Consider the following 16,739-nt stretch of genomic DNA (forward strand, 5'->3'; position numbering starts at 1 on the left):
CTGCTGTGCTCTTTTAACTGTGTCATTTGCACTTTTTCTCGCTAAAAGTTCGGTTCCCGTGAAATGTCCTTCTTGCCGCGGACGCCCGTGAGTACCATCAGGAAAAGTTATCAAACCCTCACCATCAACTCTTCCATTGTAAAATTTTCCCTCAAATCGCATTCCATCACTTCGAGTAAAGACACCGAAGCCACTGTACTTTCCATTTTCAAACTCGCCTTCGAAGACAGAACCATCTGGAAATCTTGAAACTCCGTGACCGTGGCAATACCCGTTCTGAAACTGTCCCATGTACCTTGTGCCATCAGTCAATGTTAGATGGCCTACACCGTGCTTTCTACCTTCGTTGTTCCATTCGCCGTCATAAGTATCGCCTACAGGGTACGTGAATTTTTGTCTTGCAACAACTTGTGAACTAGTTTCTGAAGCCATTAGGAAAGAGTTCTTTGTTGGTGGAGAAAAACTGTCCCCGCCAGAAGCTAGAATTTAGTTCTTTTAACAGTCCTAAAGACGGTCGAAAGGTTGTTTCAGACTTGCAATGGTTATTTCACCCAACTTAACAAACAAAACGAAAGGCGTTTCTTGATTCTATCCCACAACCCATTGCAAGTAATGAACCATTCAAGCGCTTTTCACAAATCACAAAACTTTGTATTAACTTTTTTCCCAGGTTGAGTTCCTCTTAATTTTAGTTTAACGTCACCTCTCAGTCAATTTTGCTATGAAGCCTCGCATTCGTTTACATTGAAACTAAAACTTTTTAAGTCGCGGAAACATTTTAAACTAGTTGTGGAGATGGGGTTGATATACAGTTTGACAAGTGTAAAAGTTCAGAACAGTTCACAGAAATCGACAACAGAGGAGAAAGAGAATGTAGTACAAGATCATGATGACAGCGATGGTGACTCAGAGGAGATTTTCTATGAGACTGTCAGCCTTGAAACCTCCCATCAATTTTCAAGTTTCTGGGATCTTGGAGGTTCTAACAAACTAAGTGATGAATTGTACATTGAAGCAAAAATTGAGCATCCAGTTAGTGAAGAGAATAAACCAGGAAATGATTCTTCTGAGAGACTCATTCACATGGAAAATTTCAAAGATAAGTCCAGTAGCTCAGCTGTTGAAATAACAAATTTAACAGATGTTTGTCCAAAAGATAGTTCCCAAAAAGAAACAGAAGCAGGTTTAAGATCTGCATCTCCAAAGAATGCAAAGAATAATCAGGAACAAAGCTGCCATTTGCAGCCATTTTTCCCTGGCAGTGTATTTGCAACTAAAGGTGCAGAGCCTGGCATAAAATTAACAGGACCTTCTCAAAGAGTTTATCCATATGTAAAAGATCAACAAAGAAAGGAATACAGTATGCTCTCTCTGCCGCTGATTTCAGATGAAAGGGCCTTCCAAGGGACAAGTGGGGAAAGCATCCCTGAACCAGAATTTTTAAGACCTAGTTCCTCACCTGTGGAGCTCAAATCTGATACTCCTTTGCCTTGTGCATGGCAAATTGACGTTGATTGCTTTAAATCCAAAAAAAGAAAAAAGCTTCCGTCAAAGTATTTTGGGTCCAAAGAAGATAAGGAAACAGTCTCTGCTGGTATGCAAACCCTAGATTCCAGCAATTGGCTGGTTTCTAGTCAAATTGCTACTAAAGAGACTATGGCAAGTAGGAAAGTTCTGGATCCAAAAAGATGGTAGGTAAACCAATGTTGAGCAAGTACTGCTATTGGATATAAACAATGATATTGGCATATATGATTTGGTATAAAGACATGAAAATATCAACAACATTAGAATGACAAAACTTAATTCAAATATAGATGTCTTGGATTAAATTACACTGGTTCTGTAGAGATCTTAGCCCCAGTTGTTCAAACGATGGATAGCACTATCCGCCAGATAAATCACTATCCACTGGATAACTCAGTCGGTTTTGCTAGTGTTTATCCGCTGGATAGTGATTTATCCGATGGTTAGCGCTATCCATCGTTTGAACAACTGGGGCCAGGAAATTAAGAGCAACTCCCCTCTCCCCACTGAAAGCTGCCACGTTCTTAGAGCGGTTTTCAAATGAGTGTCATAAAACCAAAACAAAATTAATTACTTTGGCCAATCAAAAAGGACGGAGACAATCCATTAAACCAATCAAAACTCAAAGTAATTACACATAGCCGACACAAAGCGCGGGAAAATGTGCATGTGTGAGCCACGATTGGTTTTAGTTTCACTTCTGATTGGTTGAAAAAATGCAGCGAGAACTTTGAACCAATCACTGAGTGAAGTAATCATAAACCAAAGCAATTCGCTAATTACTTTCGACACTCAATTGAAAACTGCCCTATATACAATAATGTGTGGCTTAATTACTACAGTTTTGAAATCTGTGAAATTAAAGCAACAGGGTGTCTCTTCTGAAGTGTTAGTCACTGCAATTAATGTAAAATTTAATTTTACCTAAAAAATAAATGCAAATTAGGGGAAAATGCTAAATATAGTAATCAAGCTCCTGGAGGGGGACTGGAAACTAGACATTTCAAAGGCCGTTTTCTCAAAAGCTAGCCATTACGACCAGAGTCAAAATTTTGGAAAGTAGTAAACAATATGAAGACGAAACTGTGAACACTTTTTTAAAAAGATCTTTCAGACAGTTTTTCAGTTATTATCAAAATAGATGAAAATCTATGTTTTTTGCCATTTGTGAAAAACCTGTCTGACTGATTTAACTATTTATTTCTGTACATGATTATTTTTTCTCACTAAGTAAATCCTGAAAGTTTATGGTGGGGTCGCACGGCTAGTTTTGTAGAAAACAGCCTTTGAAATGTCTAGTTTCCAGTCCCCCCTCCAGGAGCTTGGCCACTATATTTAGCATTTTCCCCTGATTTGCAATTATTTTTTTACATCAATTGCAGTGACTAACAATTCAGAAGCTCAAGACATCCTGTTGCTTTAATTTCACAGATTTCAAAATCTTTATCTTTTTCTTCAACAAACCATAGAGTTAGGGTTGGTAGCCACCTTAAGGTAACTTTCAGGCTTTGATCCTATTTGATTAGGTACTGTATAAGCCGGCCTCAGTACAAGAAGTCTTGTGGAATTTCTGCTCTGGTGTCTTGTTGGAATTTCCTATTCAGCACACTTGGTGTAGGCAGGTAATAATAATGTGAAACAAAATACATGTGGTTAATACTGCTAAAAACTGGTTCAGAGTTTAATCAGATTCCTTCATTCTTTAGTATACTGTCTATCAATATTATAAATTATTAAATTCTCAACCTCGGATAATGCATTTCGCGTGCTCTGATTGGTTGACTCAATCTCGGTTATCAGCTCATATTCCTTAGTTTGACCTTATATGGTAAATGATTGCATTTAGCGTTGCTAAATTAAAATTTTTTTCGCCAGAAAGCGAAATTTCTCTTTGAGTAAAGCCAAAAAAGAAAAAAAAAACATTTTTTGTGGAAAGTTTGGACCAATTCCGACGTTTAGAAGTATGCGAAAAGGCAAGAAATGTTTTTTTGCATCTTTATCAAGTTTTCTTGATTTCGCTTGGATTTTCTCGCTTTTTCGCTCATATTTAGTACTGGAGTTGGAGTTTAAGGAATTTAAGAAAACAATAATTATTCCATTCGCGCTTGTTGGATACGAGACTGGTTCTAGCTAACTCGACACTATGCGCCTCATTGGCTATTTACCACCTCATATCCAACGTGCGCTCATGGAATAATCGTTAAATATTATTGTTTTCATAATTTTTTGCTTTCATTTTTTGCTGTTTCAGCAAAAGACCCCTGATCCAAGAGGAAGCATTAACAATATTGGGGTTTAAGCCTCCATTTGGAGAAATAAGATTTGGCCCATTTACAGGAAATGCCACTCTGATGAGGTATGTGAAAGACGTGCATGGCTATGACTGTGCATTCCAGTGAAGTGATTGCTCTGTCTCGTAGGTAACCAACAATAAAATTGAAGGGCAACTAAGAAAAGTATTTTACAAAATTCCAAGGAATTCATCTGAGCTTTAATTAACCCCAATTTGAAACATGAACGTAGATGAAATGCAGATGAAATGCAGATGAAATTACAAAGGCAGCACTTTCTCCTCATTTATTGTAAGATCCTGAGCGTTGATCTGGCCGGGGTTTGAACCCGCAACCTGCCGCATGACAGCCCGATGCTTAACCAACTGAGCCACCAGTGCGCGGTGACTGGCATTTCCTTTGTAGTGGTAATGAAGTAAAGGCTACTCTTAAATGATGGTTTTTATTGTTCACTCCAAAACATCACCAACATTCCTCTTTTTCATCCAAGGTGGTTTAGGCAGCTCAATGGCCACTTTGGAGTGCGTGGTGATGCATATTACATGTACAAACCTAAAGGAAAAAGTCGCACCATTGGTTTAACTGGGAATGAAGCTTTACGTCGTCTGAAGGAGGGACTGCAGAATCCTCAAATGGCTTTTATTTATCACAGTTACAATCATTATTTTTGTCCCATTGGATATGATGACTCACCTATCAAGGCTGTCGATGCATACAGGTACTAGTACATTTTTCACTTCAGTCAGGCATCAGTTCTTCAAAAGGCTAGCTGCTTACCATGCTTGTTGTTGACAGGTCACATTTGCATGAAGAAGAAGTAGAAACTTGGATTTTGATTGGGGACACAAGTTGTAAACATCCCAGTATTCATTGTAAGAGGTAAGGTCCTTTGAATCTACCCTTTGAGGTCATAGGATTGATTACTGGTTCACATAAATATAGAGCTACCTTATCCACCCCTAGATCCATCAACATCATAATTTATACTGGTTGGTCCAACTCTCTGTTATACTCCAGCTGAACTATACTCCTTCGCTTACACTATCTTTCAAGGATTTCTCCAAGCATCCAACATATTTACATCCAATGTAAACATTTAGACTTGTAAGTGTAATGCACCTTTTTTGCAGATGGGGAGATATCGACAAAGACTTAAATAATGAGTCACCCTTCTACCTTAACATTCGTCAACTTCATGAAGGGATTAAACAACTCAATACAAAGAAGACTGGAGGAAACCTGCACTGCATCATGGCTTTTCAAAAGAGTGCTTTTCAAGGATCAAGAGCAAAGACAGAAAGTAAAATAACTGTCATACAAGACATAAATAATAGTAATGACGATGTTCAGGAAGAGGAGAATGCTATGAGTGACTTATAAGCGATGAGTCAAATTACAATGTATCTCCTGCTGTGAGATGTTTTTGATTAGTTAGAATGCCAAATGTGTGATTACCTTTTTCCGTGATTGCGTGATGTGCGTGCGTTGCCTCTGCTTAACCTTCTCGAATTCTTTCATGTATATTATTAATAACTGGTCACATGATTTTTCTTGTGCATTTTGGAATAAATAAACATGTCTTTGAACAAATATTTATTCCAAATTGCACTCAAAATCATGCAGTTACCTTTACCAATCACATTCAGTTTTTGTTAAAAGTTAAGCACCATAATTTTTCTTTCTCACAATTTGCCTCCCCTAATTCCTGCCAAAGAGTGACTCTTGTAGATTTTGATCTGGCTAATGCCTGATGATTTTACATGTCAAAGGGGGCCAGCTCAGGAGTAAGAGAGTTTAACAACATCTACTTCCACTTAAATCCTTTGTTCCCTCTAACCAAAAACGTACTGACAAAAACAACCAATGTTTTTCAAAATAATTTACAAAATTTATGTGTATATTTGATATGAATTCTCTCAAAGTGTACTTCACTATGCACTTCTTAGAGTTCATAATGAAGCATTCACATGGATTTTCATATTGGCATTAAAGATAATATATTTATAATACAGTTGAGCTGACAAAATTGAAGGATAAAAGTTTTTCAAAAATACAAATATGGTTCTAATATATTATCAAAATATGCATTAAATTTTGTACTCAGTGTAAAATAGTTGGAAGATTACATTAGAGATCATATTAACTGTTTGACAGCACATTGTGAATAAAATCTCTTCTCAAAACCCATTTAAAATAATAATAATTATTGTTGTTATACCTCCCAACTCAAATACGTTTTCTGATTGGAGGAGAATGTGTCACATGTCATTGGTCAAAACTTCATGACACCCTAGGGCAAACAAAACTTCATGACGCCCTAGGGCAACAACAACTTGAACTTTCGACTCACACGTGATCAGGTCGTGCACCTTTGAAACGGCGGCAAATCTGTACGCCAGCCGACATCAAGCAAATAATTTTTATCTGTGTATTGTTCTATTTTGAGTTGGGAGGTATAACAAAACACTTAATGACTGGCCCCTCAGGAAACAGTGAGTTTTGTTTCCCCTCGACCTCAATGTTTCCCTCTGCTTCGCCTCGGGGAACATTGAGGGTCTTGGGGAAACAAAAGTCACTGTTTCCCTTGGGGCCAGTCATTAAGTGCTTATTATTATTATTATTATTATTATTATTATTATTATTATTATCATCATCATCAGAAGCTCATGACATTGAAGCGTTTAACTGAACTTTGAGTTCAAAAATTTCCTTATTTGGATGTAATGTAGCTCGTGCACTTTCCTGTGTGTGCAGCTTCCATCTTATCTTTGTCCATATTAATTTTGGCATAAAATTGGTGTCCTAAAATTCCCAGCTTTGTTTCAAGAGGAGTTGCAAGTTACATGCTTCAAGATCATGTGCTTAATAATTTAACACACAATTTACCAGAGGTTACCACACAAGAATATTGATTATAGGCCACAAAAAATATTAGTTTTGATACAAAAAATCAAGAATATCTCAAAAGGTATTAAAACCTGACACAGCAGTTATTGAATTTTGATAGCAATTTTTTTTGTGCCTGGATTCCAATTAAATCCATCTGAGTATTAGCCCTTACTGTCTAGTAAAAAAGGAGGGTTTCAAAGTAAAAGGACTAAATTCTGTTTACAGAGCTTAATTTCAACAAATAACTTCCTGTTGCCCTTGCATTTGCATTTGAAAGATACATCTCATATGTACATAGCATTAGATATTAAACAGTTGTTTTGTGTGAAGATTACACCTTAGCTAGGAATAAGATCAACATAGCTGGCAGGTTCACTGTCATTTGAAAAACCTTCTGAGTGGTATGTATTTTTGTCTAAATGATGATACAAGTGTGTTGCTGATTCTTTGTCATCATATTGCCTGCCCACTCTATTTATGGCTCCATCACTTAATACTTTCCAAAACGCCTTTTGCTCAACAAATGTGGGGTCAGTATAAGGTTCCACGTAACCTTCACCATCAGAATCTGAATCACTTGAAATGTTTGTGCTTGCATACCAATTATTCTCTCCTGAAGGCCTCAATGGAATGGCATTAGCTGCACCTGAAACTGTGGTTGAAAAACAGCAAAACAATGAAACAAAAAGTACAAGACTGTTTATTTGGTTCTCTACAGTGATACCTAAGTTGCTTTAACAAACAAAAGTCTTGACCACACTCAGTGAAATGTACGAAAAAGGACCTCTGAACTACAAAACCATCATGTAGCAAATTGAATGGTGTGGGAGAATGCCACTTCTTGATGGAGGAGGTATTTTGTTCCCAAGTGAATTGATTTTCATTCTTTGTGGTCTTTGTATAGTAATTACCGTAATTTCCGGCCGATTACCCGCGGGTAATGCGTTAATTTTCCAGTGAACCGCGGTTGCTGCGGGTAATAGGAAGGTGCGGGTAATGCGATAATTTTTAAATCTCAGGTAAGAATTTTACAGATTGAAACAAGTTAAAATGAGGATAATTAAACCAACACTTCCTTCAAATCTGTGTGTTGCCTCGTTCGTTGATTCAATCTTTAAAATGATGCTTTATTTGCCGTAGTCTTTGTAAAACCGCTCGATGAAAGCCGAAGCAAATTGAATGAAAAACAATAATCTTTCCCTTCGACCATGTCACAACTTGTCACCGAATTAAAAGTAAATGAGAACGAATTTCTCACTTTAACACATCCTTTTCAATTTTAAGAAAGGGTTTATCGTGAGACACAATTCAATGCTGAAAAAGTAACAAGATGCGAATGTGTTTATTTTGTGATGCCACAAAATGTTCCGTTCAAAACAAATCTTTTACGATCTCGTTTAAATAATTTCAAGCCTTTGCTAATTAATTAAACTGATGCTTCCTTAAAACTTGTGTGTTGCCAAGCTTGTTTGTTACCGTAGTTCAATCTGAAAACGCTTCCTATTCAAGATTTGTGTGATGTTTTATTCTAGTGTTCTAAAAGCCCTCAATGAAAGCCGATGCAAATTGAATGAAAAACAAATCAATAGTGTTTAAGTGATTACTGTATTTCACTGCTTTTTTCTTCGGTTAATTTAAAAGCATTTCTCACCTGCACTCCTTTCAATTTTGTATATGAAAGATTGAAAGCATTTTTTGTGAAAGCACGCTCAAAGCTACGAAACAAGATGCCGACATATTTCACGGCACCGCATAATTATTTAGAACTTGACTGTCGGCACGTGTGTAAACAAAACATTAACTACAGTGCAAAATTTGCTGGATTGTTCAGCGCATCAGTGAAATGTTCCTAGCTACCCCTGGCTTGAGTAATAGAGCATTTTCCCGTTTAAAGCGACTTCTTATGTAGGCCCGGTCTTTTGCCCTTGGTATGCCTAACCACCACCCCATCAGGTATTTTTAAATGGCGCTGAATGATCAATCGTAAAGATGTTGGCCTTCAACTCGTATTCTATCGAGTCTTAGCGTTAATACATTGGATATTTAGGTCGTTTTAACAAAACAAACCAGAAATGACAAAGGAGAGTGTTTAAGGCTGCATTATTAAAAGCCAATTCTTAGCAGAAAATGCTATCGATCTTCTGCTTTGTAAACAACAACATGGAATATTCATCGCTCCAAGTTTGTGAGTTCTTGTCCCGGAAATACAGTAGCAAGATTTTTTCGGTTTTGGGGTGCGGGTAATAGGCCAGTGCGGGTAATCTGTTGAACGTTTTTTCCGCTTGTGACAAAAATAGACCGCTGCGGGTAATCTGCCGTGCGGGTAATCGTCCGGAAATTACGGTAGAATCCATTGCACTTGTATTTGCTTTTGTACTTACAGTTAATTTTTCTTGACAAGCTGTCTTGGGCTGACTTTGTTCTGAAAACAGTCTGTTTTGCTGGAAGTTTATGGGGAAAACAATATTATAAACAGTATGAATAAAAAAGTTTTTAAACATATCATTTCATCTTAATACTGTATAAATTACCAGTATAAAATTATTTCCTGGGTCTTTTTGTAATACACAAAGAGGCTGCAGGTTAATTCTCAGAGGTATAATTAAATGTTACTAGCAAATATCTTCAGTTGAAACTTACCATTCTTTGGCACAGGAGGTGGTGGCAAGGTGGGTGGAGGCCTTAGATCAGTCAATGAAAGTGGTCTCCTCTGGTTTAAATCCACCTCAAACTTCTCCCTAGGTTTCAGTTGTTGGTAATGCCAAGGTTCGGGCAACCCCTTGTGATATACAACATTGACATTTACCATGCCTGAATTATCCTCAGTGCTGAAGTCCACGTAATCATATTTAGCACCATTCTGCTTATCGGAAAGATTAGAGGCGGAGACTGCATATAAATAGGATGGCACTGAATGTGACATTGTAGCCAAGTGTTTGGACAGCTCTGGGTCAATGTAAAGATCTCTTGCAAGACCATTTACAATGCTGCGTGATTTACCAGCACCTACAAAATCACGGAAAGCACTTCTAAAAATTGATTTTACTAACCATAAGCTATTTTTGAAGACAATATAATTAAATCTAGTGCCTGTCACCTTGCACAAAGAATTCACTGAAATATCTCTGAGGGCATATGTATCTGGATTTCTTGTTACAGTAAAAGAAATTCCATCCAACTATTTTGGCAGTCACAATCAGCCAAACACAACAAGTACCGGTAGTTTGACAGTCAAATCTGGCATTATGCAGGGAAAGACAACCTACTATCAATAGGGATGAAAGCCAACTTCAAATTACAGTACAACTGTAATGGGGTACCTAACTAACTCTATGGTTTGATTCAATGTATAGAAATTGTGTTTTATTGGACATACCATGGAAAACCTTGTTTTCTGTAAGCTGGGTGGGTGTGTCAGTAATTAGAGTTGCCAGTTTATCATACGCTTCAGCAACTAACAAAGTTTTTGATGCCCATTGCTTTAGACCATCAGAAATCTGGTGGATTGATTCCCTAAGTTTCTGAGCCTACAAAGGAAATGTTTTGTTTAGCCAATGTTTAATGCTAATGTCACTGTCAGAGAAGAAAATTAATGACTTCTTTGTACAAAAAACTATGCATATTATATCCTTTTCAAGACTTAATTTTAAGCTGCACTGAATTAGAAATCACATATGATTAGACTGGTTTCCACTGTGAACTGAAGGTTGCTGTGAGCCTTAAAAACGCTGCTCAAGGTAGTTATAGTCCCATACAATTCTTGTGTAAATTGATTGTCTGACAGACAAAAGGGGACCATATGGTTTAGTGTTCCTGGTTTGCCTTCTGATCCTCTGTAGCTCATCATTAGGTGAACATTTTAATACTAGGCTGTGCACACTCTTGTAACAGAGTTAAATGGCTGTCAGCCCTTCCCTGTTGTGATGTTCTCCTTCCTGGTTGTTGTAACATTATCAAGAGGGTTGAAAGAACACCCAACAGGACTCAATCTTCCAATTCCTTTGATCTGGAATGATCTTTGCTTTAGGAACAATTATCTCACATATAAAGGTTCCTTTTTCTTTGTCAAAGTATCATAACAAGATGTTTTTTGGAGAACACATTTTTTGCTTTTAAAAAGAACCCATCAGTGATTTGAAGTTACCTTCATAATTTCATGTTTGGTTGTCTTTACTTCCAGTTCTGCTTGTGCTTTTTCTGCTTGTGCAATGACCTGTATTGTGAGGGTACAAGTATAATGAAATTTAAGGCAAACTAATCACGAAAATTTTAGACAATCTCAGAACCACTGCAGTGCAATACATGCACTAACCTCGGCCATTTCATTTGTTATAGAATGGGGCCTTGCTCCATCACTTTTTCTCTTGGTTTGATCAATCTTAAAGATAAAGTTAATTTGGCAGAAGAAATTGGTATCATTTAAGTCCTGTTCACACAACAGCTTTTATGTGACGTAAAAGCTGCGTCGTAACAAACAAAAAATTCCTCATGTGTAGATTAATTTTGTTTACAAGGCCAACTCGTCACACTTAACTTTGGCAAATCATACCAAGAACCCAAACCACTCTCGTCATAACCAAGATGACAGCATCATGTTGTGTGTCCTCTTTCAGACTATGTGTGTGTCTGCAGTCCAACATCATCTCTGTGCCATAAAAAGGTGAACTTTTGCAATTTGGCAAATACATGTATCTGCTGACTGTATTTGCCACATACCGGTAAATCTGCTTGTGGGGATTTGGTTTACCAATTAAGTGATAGTAAGAAAGACAACAAAATATGAGTACATGAACAAATAAATAATAAGTCGGCACAGTAACCTGCTTTTGAAGCTTGCTCATTTTTGATGCATGCATTGCTTCTTGTTTCCTTGCTTCATCTAAAACCTTCTCATCCTTGAGAATGTCCTTGAAACTCTTCCTATACTTGAAATACTGAAAAGAAACAGCCATAGACAACATTAATGACTACATGAAATTGAGAGAAGTGATCCCTGCACTTAGCTGCACAATTTAAACATAGGCTTGAATACAACTGGGGCCACCTGTATTTTTCAGGTGCCTATAAGGGACAATATTATTGCTTAAATTGTCCAGCAGTGCAGAGATTGCTTCTCTCAATTACACCTAATAACCCTCACTTTATTAGGCATGTGCATATATTTTATTACTGAGTACACATGTTTGCTCATTACTCCCAGGAATTATAGTCAAAGGTAATTACCTCTTGATTAAAATCTCTCCACACTGCTGTCCACATACTGGAGACTTCAAAAACCTTGCTAAAGACGTCCTGAATAGCCAGGTTATCTTCATTTTTGGCCCACTTCAACATACTAATGGAGGCTATTTACAAGAAAAAAACAATTAACTGAGTGATACTATAAATGCCAGACAAAAATCTGTCATTGATGACCTTCTTTCTCCTGGTTTGTGTTAGTTCTCGAAGCTGGAATTTGAAGGATGGTGGTTGTTTGAGCCTGTTAGGGTTAGGGTTGGGGTCAAGGTTAACCACAGGTAGCCCAAGTTCTAGGACCCTTCACATCACCTCTGTAATGTCATGTTGTCATTTGAGCGTCAGTATCAGTTACGTAATGGCTTAAATTGTAAGGCTTTGAATGGGAGTTTAAGAATGTGTTTAGGATTTGAAAATAAAGGAAATGAATCGAACAAAAATGCATTACCTAATCTCCTTGATACCTTATCAGTGTTTTTGTGTAGTACTTTGGTCATTTCAGCATGATTCCAGTGGGTTTTAGGTTCGCTGTTTTCCTCTCTCTCTATTTTTGACTCCTAAACACGTTCATGAATTCCCATACAAACCCTTATAATTTACGCCATTGATCATGCCTGATGCTCAAATTACATGACATTAAACATTACAAAGGTCATATTCCCAGAGCTTGGGCAGCCTGTGGGTTAGCCCTAACCCTATCTCTAATCCTAAGAAGCTATTGTAGCTTCCGGTCATTCTTTTCCTTTTTCTCTCTCACTACCTCGGTGTTGAGGGTTTTTCCTTTGTAGAAAAAATCGGCCGAGTGTGATTACTGATAGTTTTCTTCCCAAAACTACTCTAAAGCTAAAGATACTAACAAGGACAAAGTTAATTGTCGTGTCACACGCGCTGTTTCATTTTCGTATGTACACAACAAACGTGGAACATCGATCAAGCTTCGAGGCGTCATAACTTAACTCGTGTAAATATGTCGATATTAAACATGCTAACACTTCGAAAGAAATCGAATACGACCACAGGGTTTTTTCCTACCCCTCACGAGAGTGAAATCAAACACAACGAATGCCTTTTCTGATTTCTCACCTTGTGCCTGTGCCATGACGATTTTCTGAAAACTTTCATAAACTATCTTTTCGTTAAATATCAGCAGGCCAAGGGATCCATGCCCATCTCGGGAATTCTTCACCTTATTAGCGGCTCGACGGAAAATTCTGGCCATATCTATGAGCATAAAAGAGGAATAAACAGTGTGTCGTTGCTTTCAGGTGTTGTGAAACTCTGTTTTAAGATGGCGGAAATGGATTATATACCTAAGTAGAGTCCAGACTCCTTTGAGCGGAAGCGGAAATACGCCAAGAAAGTCACTTACCCCGTGATGCGTCGTTCTTTTCGGTGACAGCAAAACGGAAGTGATGGGCGAGAAGTGAGGTGTTTCCATTTGACCTGCCTTGCCGCAACGACATTTGTACAACAGTAGTGAGTGTCTTCCGTCTAAAGAGACAATTTTCTCGAGGAAGTGAGTGATAACAGCGGTGCAAACAGGGAGGGAAACGCTTGGGCCAATGGGTTCTCTTTTCGCGACACAATTTATTAGTAAAGAAAAGCAGAAAGTTTCGCTAGGGATGATTACTCGTCCACGACAGTACCTTTTTTTCATGGGTCTAAAACAGAAAACTCTGGTAATAAGTTACAACACATGTCGAGTTGACTGGGTCAAGAAAGATAACCCTACCTGTTAAGGTTTATTTTGCCAGAAAGCTGGTACTAAATCAGGCTCCCCATAGGATTCTTCTGCCCATGTAAAAAAAGGTTTTCAATTCACCTTTAACAAGAATTATCCATCTAGGGTGAGTGTGCCGATAATATAAGCCCATACACTAAACCACAAAATTTTGACACAATAACCGGTCTGGAAAGATCGAAAGCCACTAATCACCGTTTCTAGGTAGGGACTGCCTTGATTTCCTGTTCAGTTTATGTGAGAATGACTACATTTTTCAATGCTCTGGAAACTCCCTCTGGAGTCTGCAATACCCTCTAAAATGAAATAAACAAAAAATTCAAAGGCACCTTCATGTTTTTGTCTTTACTTTCCACCGGAATCATTCAGTTTGTCACATGGAATATGATTACACCCGTAGCAGTATGTCACTTTAGATGAGCACATGTAAAAAATGAATCAGGGTCAGCGGATTAGTTATGTCCCTTGCTTAATGCCACAACAATTTAACCAAGCAACGAAAAAAATCATCTAGGTTTCATTTTTTTGCCGGTTCTTCTTTGTCTTGTTTTAGCTAGATTGAACTTTTACCATCTGCTGAAAATCGTAATGTAATCCCTAGAAGACGAAAGTGGCTTTATAGGGTATACAGGTAAGAGAAGATTTTTATGGATGACCGTGAAATTTGATTATGAGTATTGTTCAAAAGTAAGGAGGATATTTTCATCTTGATCCCGTTTGTCATTCTCACTCAGCTTTCACCCTGAAAGATAAAGGCTTTTTAATTTTTTCTCTATTTTCAACCCATCTTCATTAGAAGGTATCACTCAGTTAAATTTTCTGTTTGAAATGTACAATGAACATCCGAGTACTAACTTCTTAAATTTGGTTGACCCATGCAAAAGCAGCGTGGAAAAAAGTGTGGTCACTATCACGTATTATGTCTGGAAATTAGACCATCGCAGTTATGAATGGCAGATGTACAGGAAGCAAAGCGTGAAAGCCAGTCTTGAAAGGATTTGATCCTGTGACCTTTTCAATCCAGTGCTCCGGCAGTTGAGCAATCAAGCCAACTGCATAGTACAGGGGCGCCCAACGTCAATTTTCAGAAAATATCTGTTCGGAAGACGATTTGAGATCTAGAATTTTTGGAAAATTTGTTGTTAAATTTCTTGCTTGCCTGCCTCTCCTAGAATTTTCGAACATCTGAAAAATGGTATAATTGCCCATTTTTAACGGATTTTTACCCTAAAAAGGTCACCTAGAATTTTCGGGAGCCTTTTTTCTGGCTAAAATTTTCGAAATGGTAAGTTTTGATCCCTATAATTTTCGGATCACTAGACTTTCAGCTAGGAATTCCGAACAGATGAAAACTTTTTAGGGGATAAAATTATGCCAATATGTACCGTTTAAATACTAAAATACGTTTAACAATGCTATGTTTGAGTGGTTTTGAACTACGTTCTCGTTGGGTGCACCAGATAGTAGTTATTAAAAGGGTTAAGTTTCTGAAGAAACTGTGATGCTGTGAAACACAAAAGCGGATTTATCAACTGAGTTGATATAGAAAATTTACCACCGCGAAGAAATTCACTTTAAGCTGACGTTTCGATCGTTAACCTTCAAAGTGCACAGTTAGAGCAAAGTACGTTAGCCATTCAACGCTCGAAACAGCAGATTTCGAATTTCTTTATAGTGGTCAATTTACCATATCAACTCCGTTGATAAACCCATTTCGATTGGAAGTGAGTCCGAAGTATGATGAGACATACATGAAAGACATAAATTTGAACTTAATCACTGTTCTGAAGCTTGTAAATTGCTAATTCTTGTGCAGGGATGTCGCAGTGCTGAGAGCACCCTCCTCCCATCAATGTGGTCCGGGTTCGATTCCTCGACTCGGCGTCATATGTGGGTTGAGTTTTTTGGTTCTCTACTCTGCACCGAGAGGTTTTCTCCGTGTACTTCGATTTCCCCTCTCCTCAAAAACCAACATTTGACTTGATTTGCGTTAATTATTACTTTCCCCAATTAGTGCTCCAGCGCTAAAAGACTAGAAACTTAATAAAAATTCTTTTTTTTCCTTCTATTTTCACTTTCACTAAGCCTTTAAGCGAGAATGATCATTGCAGTTCCTTGAGTAAGCTGAAAAGCGGCAAAGGAAGGCTGAAAAATATAAAAAATAACTTGCTCAAAGCGCGGGAAAAATCGCGCGTGTGAGTTGTGATTGGTTTTGGTTTTCCTTTTCATTGGTTGATAAACTCATTCGAGATTTTTAAACCAATCGCTAAACGTACCAATGTGGCCCGGGTTTGATTCTCAGATTCGGCGTCATATGTGGGTTGAGATTGTTGGTTCTCTACTCTTCACCGAGGGGAATTTTCTCCGGGTACTCCGGTTTTCCCCTCTCCTCAAAAACCAACAGTCGACTTGATTTGCGTTAATTGTTGATTTCAGTTTACAGTGTCCCCGATAAGCCGAGTTTGATATATCAATATTCAGGCAGGACTACGAGGCTTTATGGTCAAATTTCACGGCTCACTTTTTTTTTTTTTTTGTCTCGCAAGTCTCAAGGGAGATTTCTAAAGAAAAAAATATTCAAATTTAACCATAAATTGCGCTCAAAGTTTCAGAGATAGCTCATTATACATGTAATGCACTTTCAATATTCAGTACTAACAACAGGGCCAGTCCATTATGAGTACTTAGCACCGACGTTCTATTAAAATTTGTTAAGAGCTATTGTAGTCAGTACTGTTATCAAGAAAGAACTGCAGAATGGATCTTGAAAAGTGTGTCACCATTTTTGGAACCTTTCGCTTTCCTACGAGTACACACAATATCAATCAGACGCGAAGGAAAGGCCAAGGGGAATAATGTTTAAAAAAAGATCCTTCTTTTGATACTCTTGCCATATTATCTCCAATATTACAGCTGGATCAGATTGTACCAAAAAAAATACTGATGACGGTTTAAGAGGACTGACTTGCCATTTTAGTCAAAACATGTCCTTGTTGGCAATTAATTATGGGTTGTAGGATAGAAATGTAGGTCAGTTTATGACATTTTGTCGTTAA

General features: G+C 37.7%; 2 protein-coding genes across 3 annotated transcripts; one reads left to right on the top strand and one right to left on the bottom strand.

The window, feature by feature from the left end:
* Positions 1–631: 631 nt before the first annotated feature.
* LOC138029245 (basic immunoglobulin-like variable motif-containing protein) lies at positions 632–5,695 on the top strand. Its single transcript, XM_068876956.1, has 6 exons — positions 632–1,691; positions 3,054–3,149; positions 3,779–3,883; positions 4,309–4,536; positions 4,614–4,697; positions 4,949–5,695. The coding sequence occupies exons 1-6, from the start codon at positions 796–798 to the stop codon at positions 5,196–5,198; spliced, it is 1,659 nt and encodes a 552-aa protein (XP_068733057.1). The 5' UTR covers positions 632–795; the 3' UTR covers positions 5,199–5,695.
* Positions 5,696–5,844: 149 nt separating this feature from the next.
* Positions 5,845–13,228, bottom strand: LOC138029246 (uncharacterized). 2 transcript variants are annotated; one of them, XM_068876958.1, is made up of 9 exons: positions 13,026–13,228; positions 11,931–12,052; positions 11,528–11,641; positions 11,020–11,085; positions 10,852–10,920; positions 10,084–10,234; positions 9,348–9,713; positions 9,089–9,148; positions 5,845–7,359 (listed from the first exon to the last, which is right to left on the bottom strand). In XM_068876958.1, the coding sequence occupies exons 1-9, from the start codon at positions 13,171–13,173 to the stop codon at positions 7,046–7,048; spliced, it is 1,410 nt and encodes a 469-aa protein (XP_068733059.1). In that variant the 5' UTR covers positions 13,174–13,228; the 3' UTR covers positions 5,845–7,045. The 2 variants fall into 2 exon arrangements, with proteins under 2 accessions (XP_068733059.1, XP_068733060.1); XM_068876959.1 differs by lacking the exon at positions 11,020–11,085.
* Between the last annotated feature and the right edge of the window lie 3,511 nt (positions 13,229–16,739).

The sequence above is a fragment of the Montipora capricornis genome, chromosome 13, assembly GCF_036669925.1.
Source record: "Montipora capricornis isolate CH-2021 chromosome 13, ASM3666992v2, whole genome shotgun sequence".
Classification (NCBI taxonomy): domain Eukaryota; kingdom Metazoa; phylum Cnidaria; class Anthozoa; order Scleractinia; family Acroporidae; genus Montipora; species Montipora capricornis.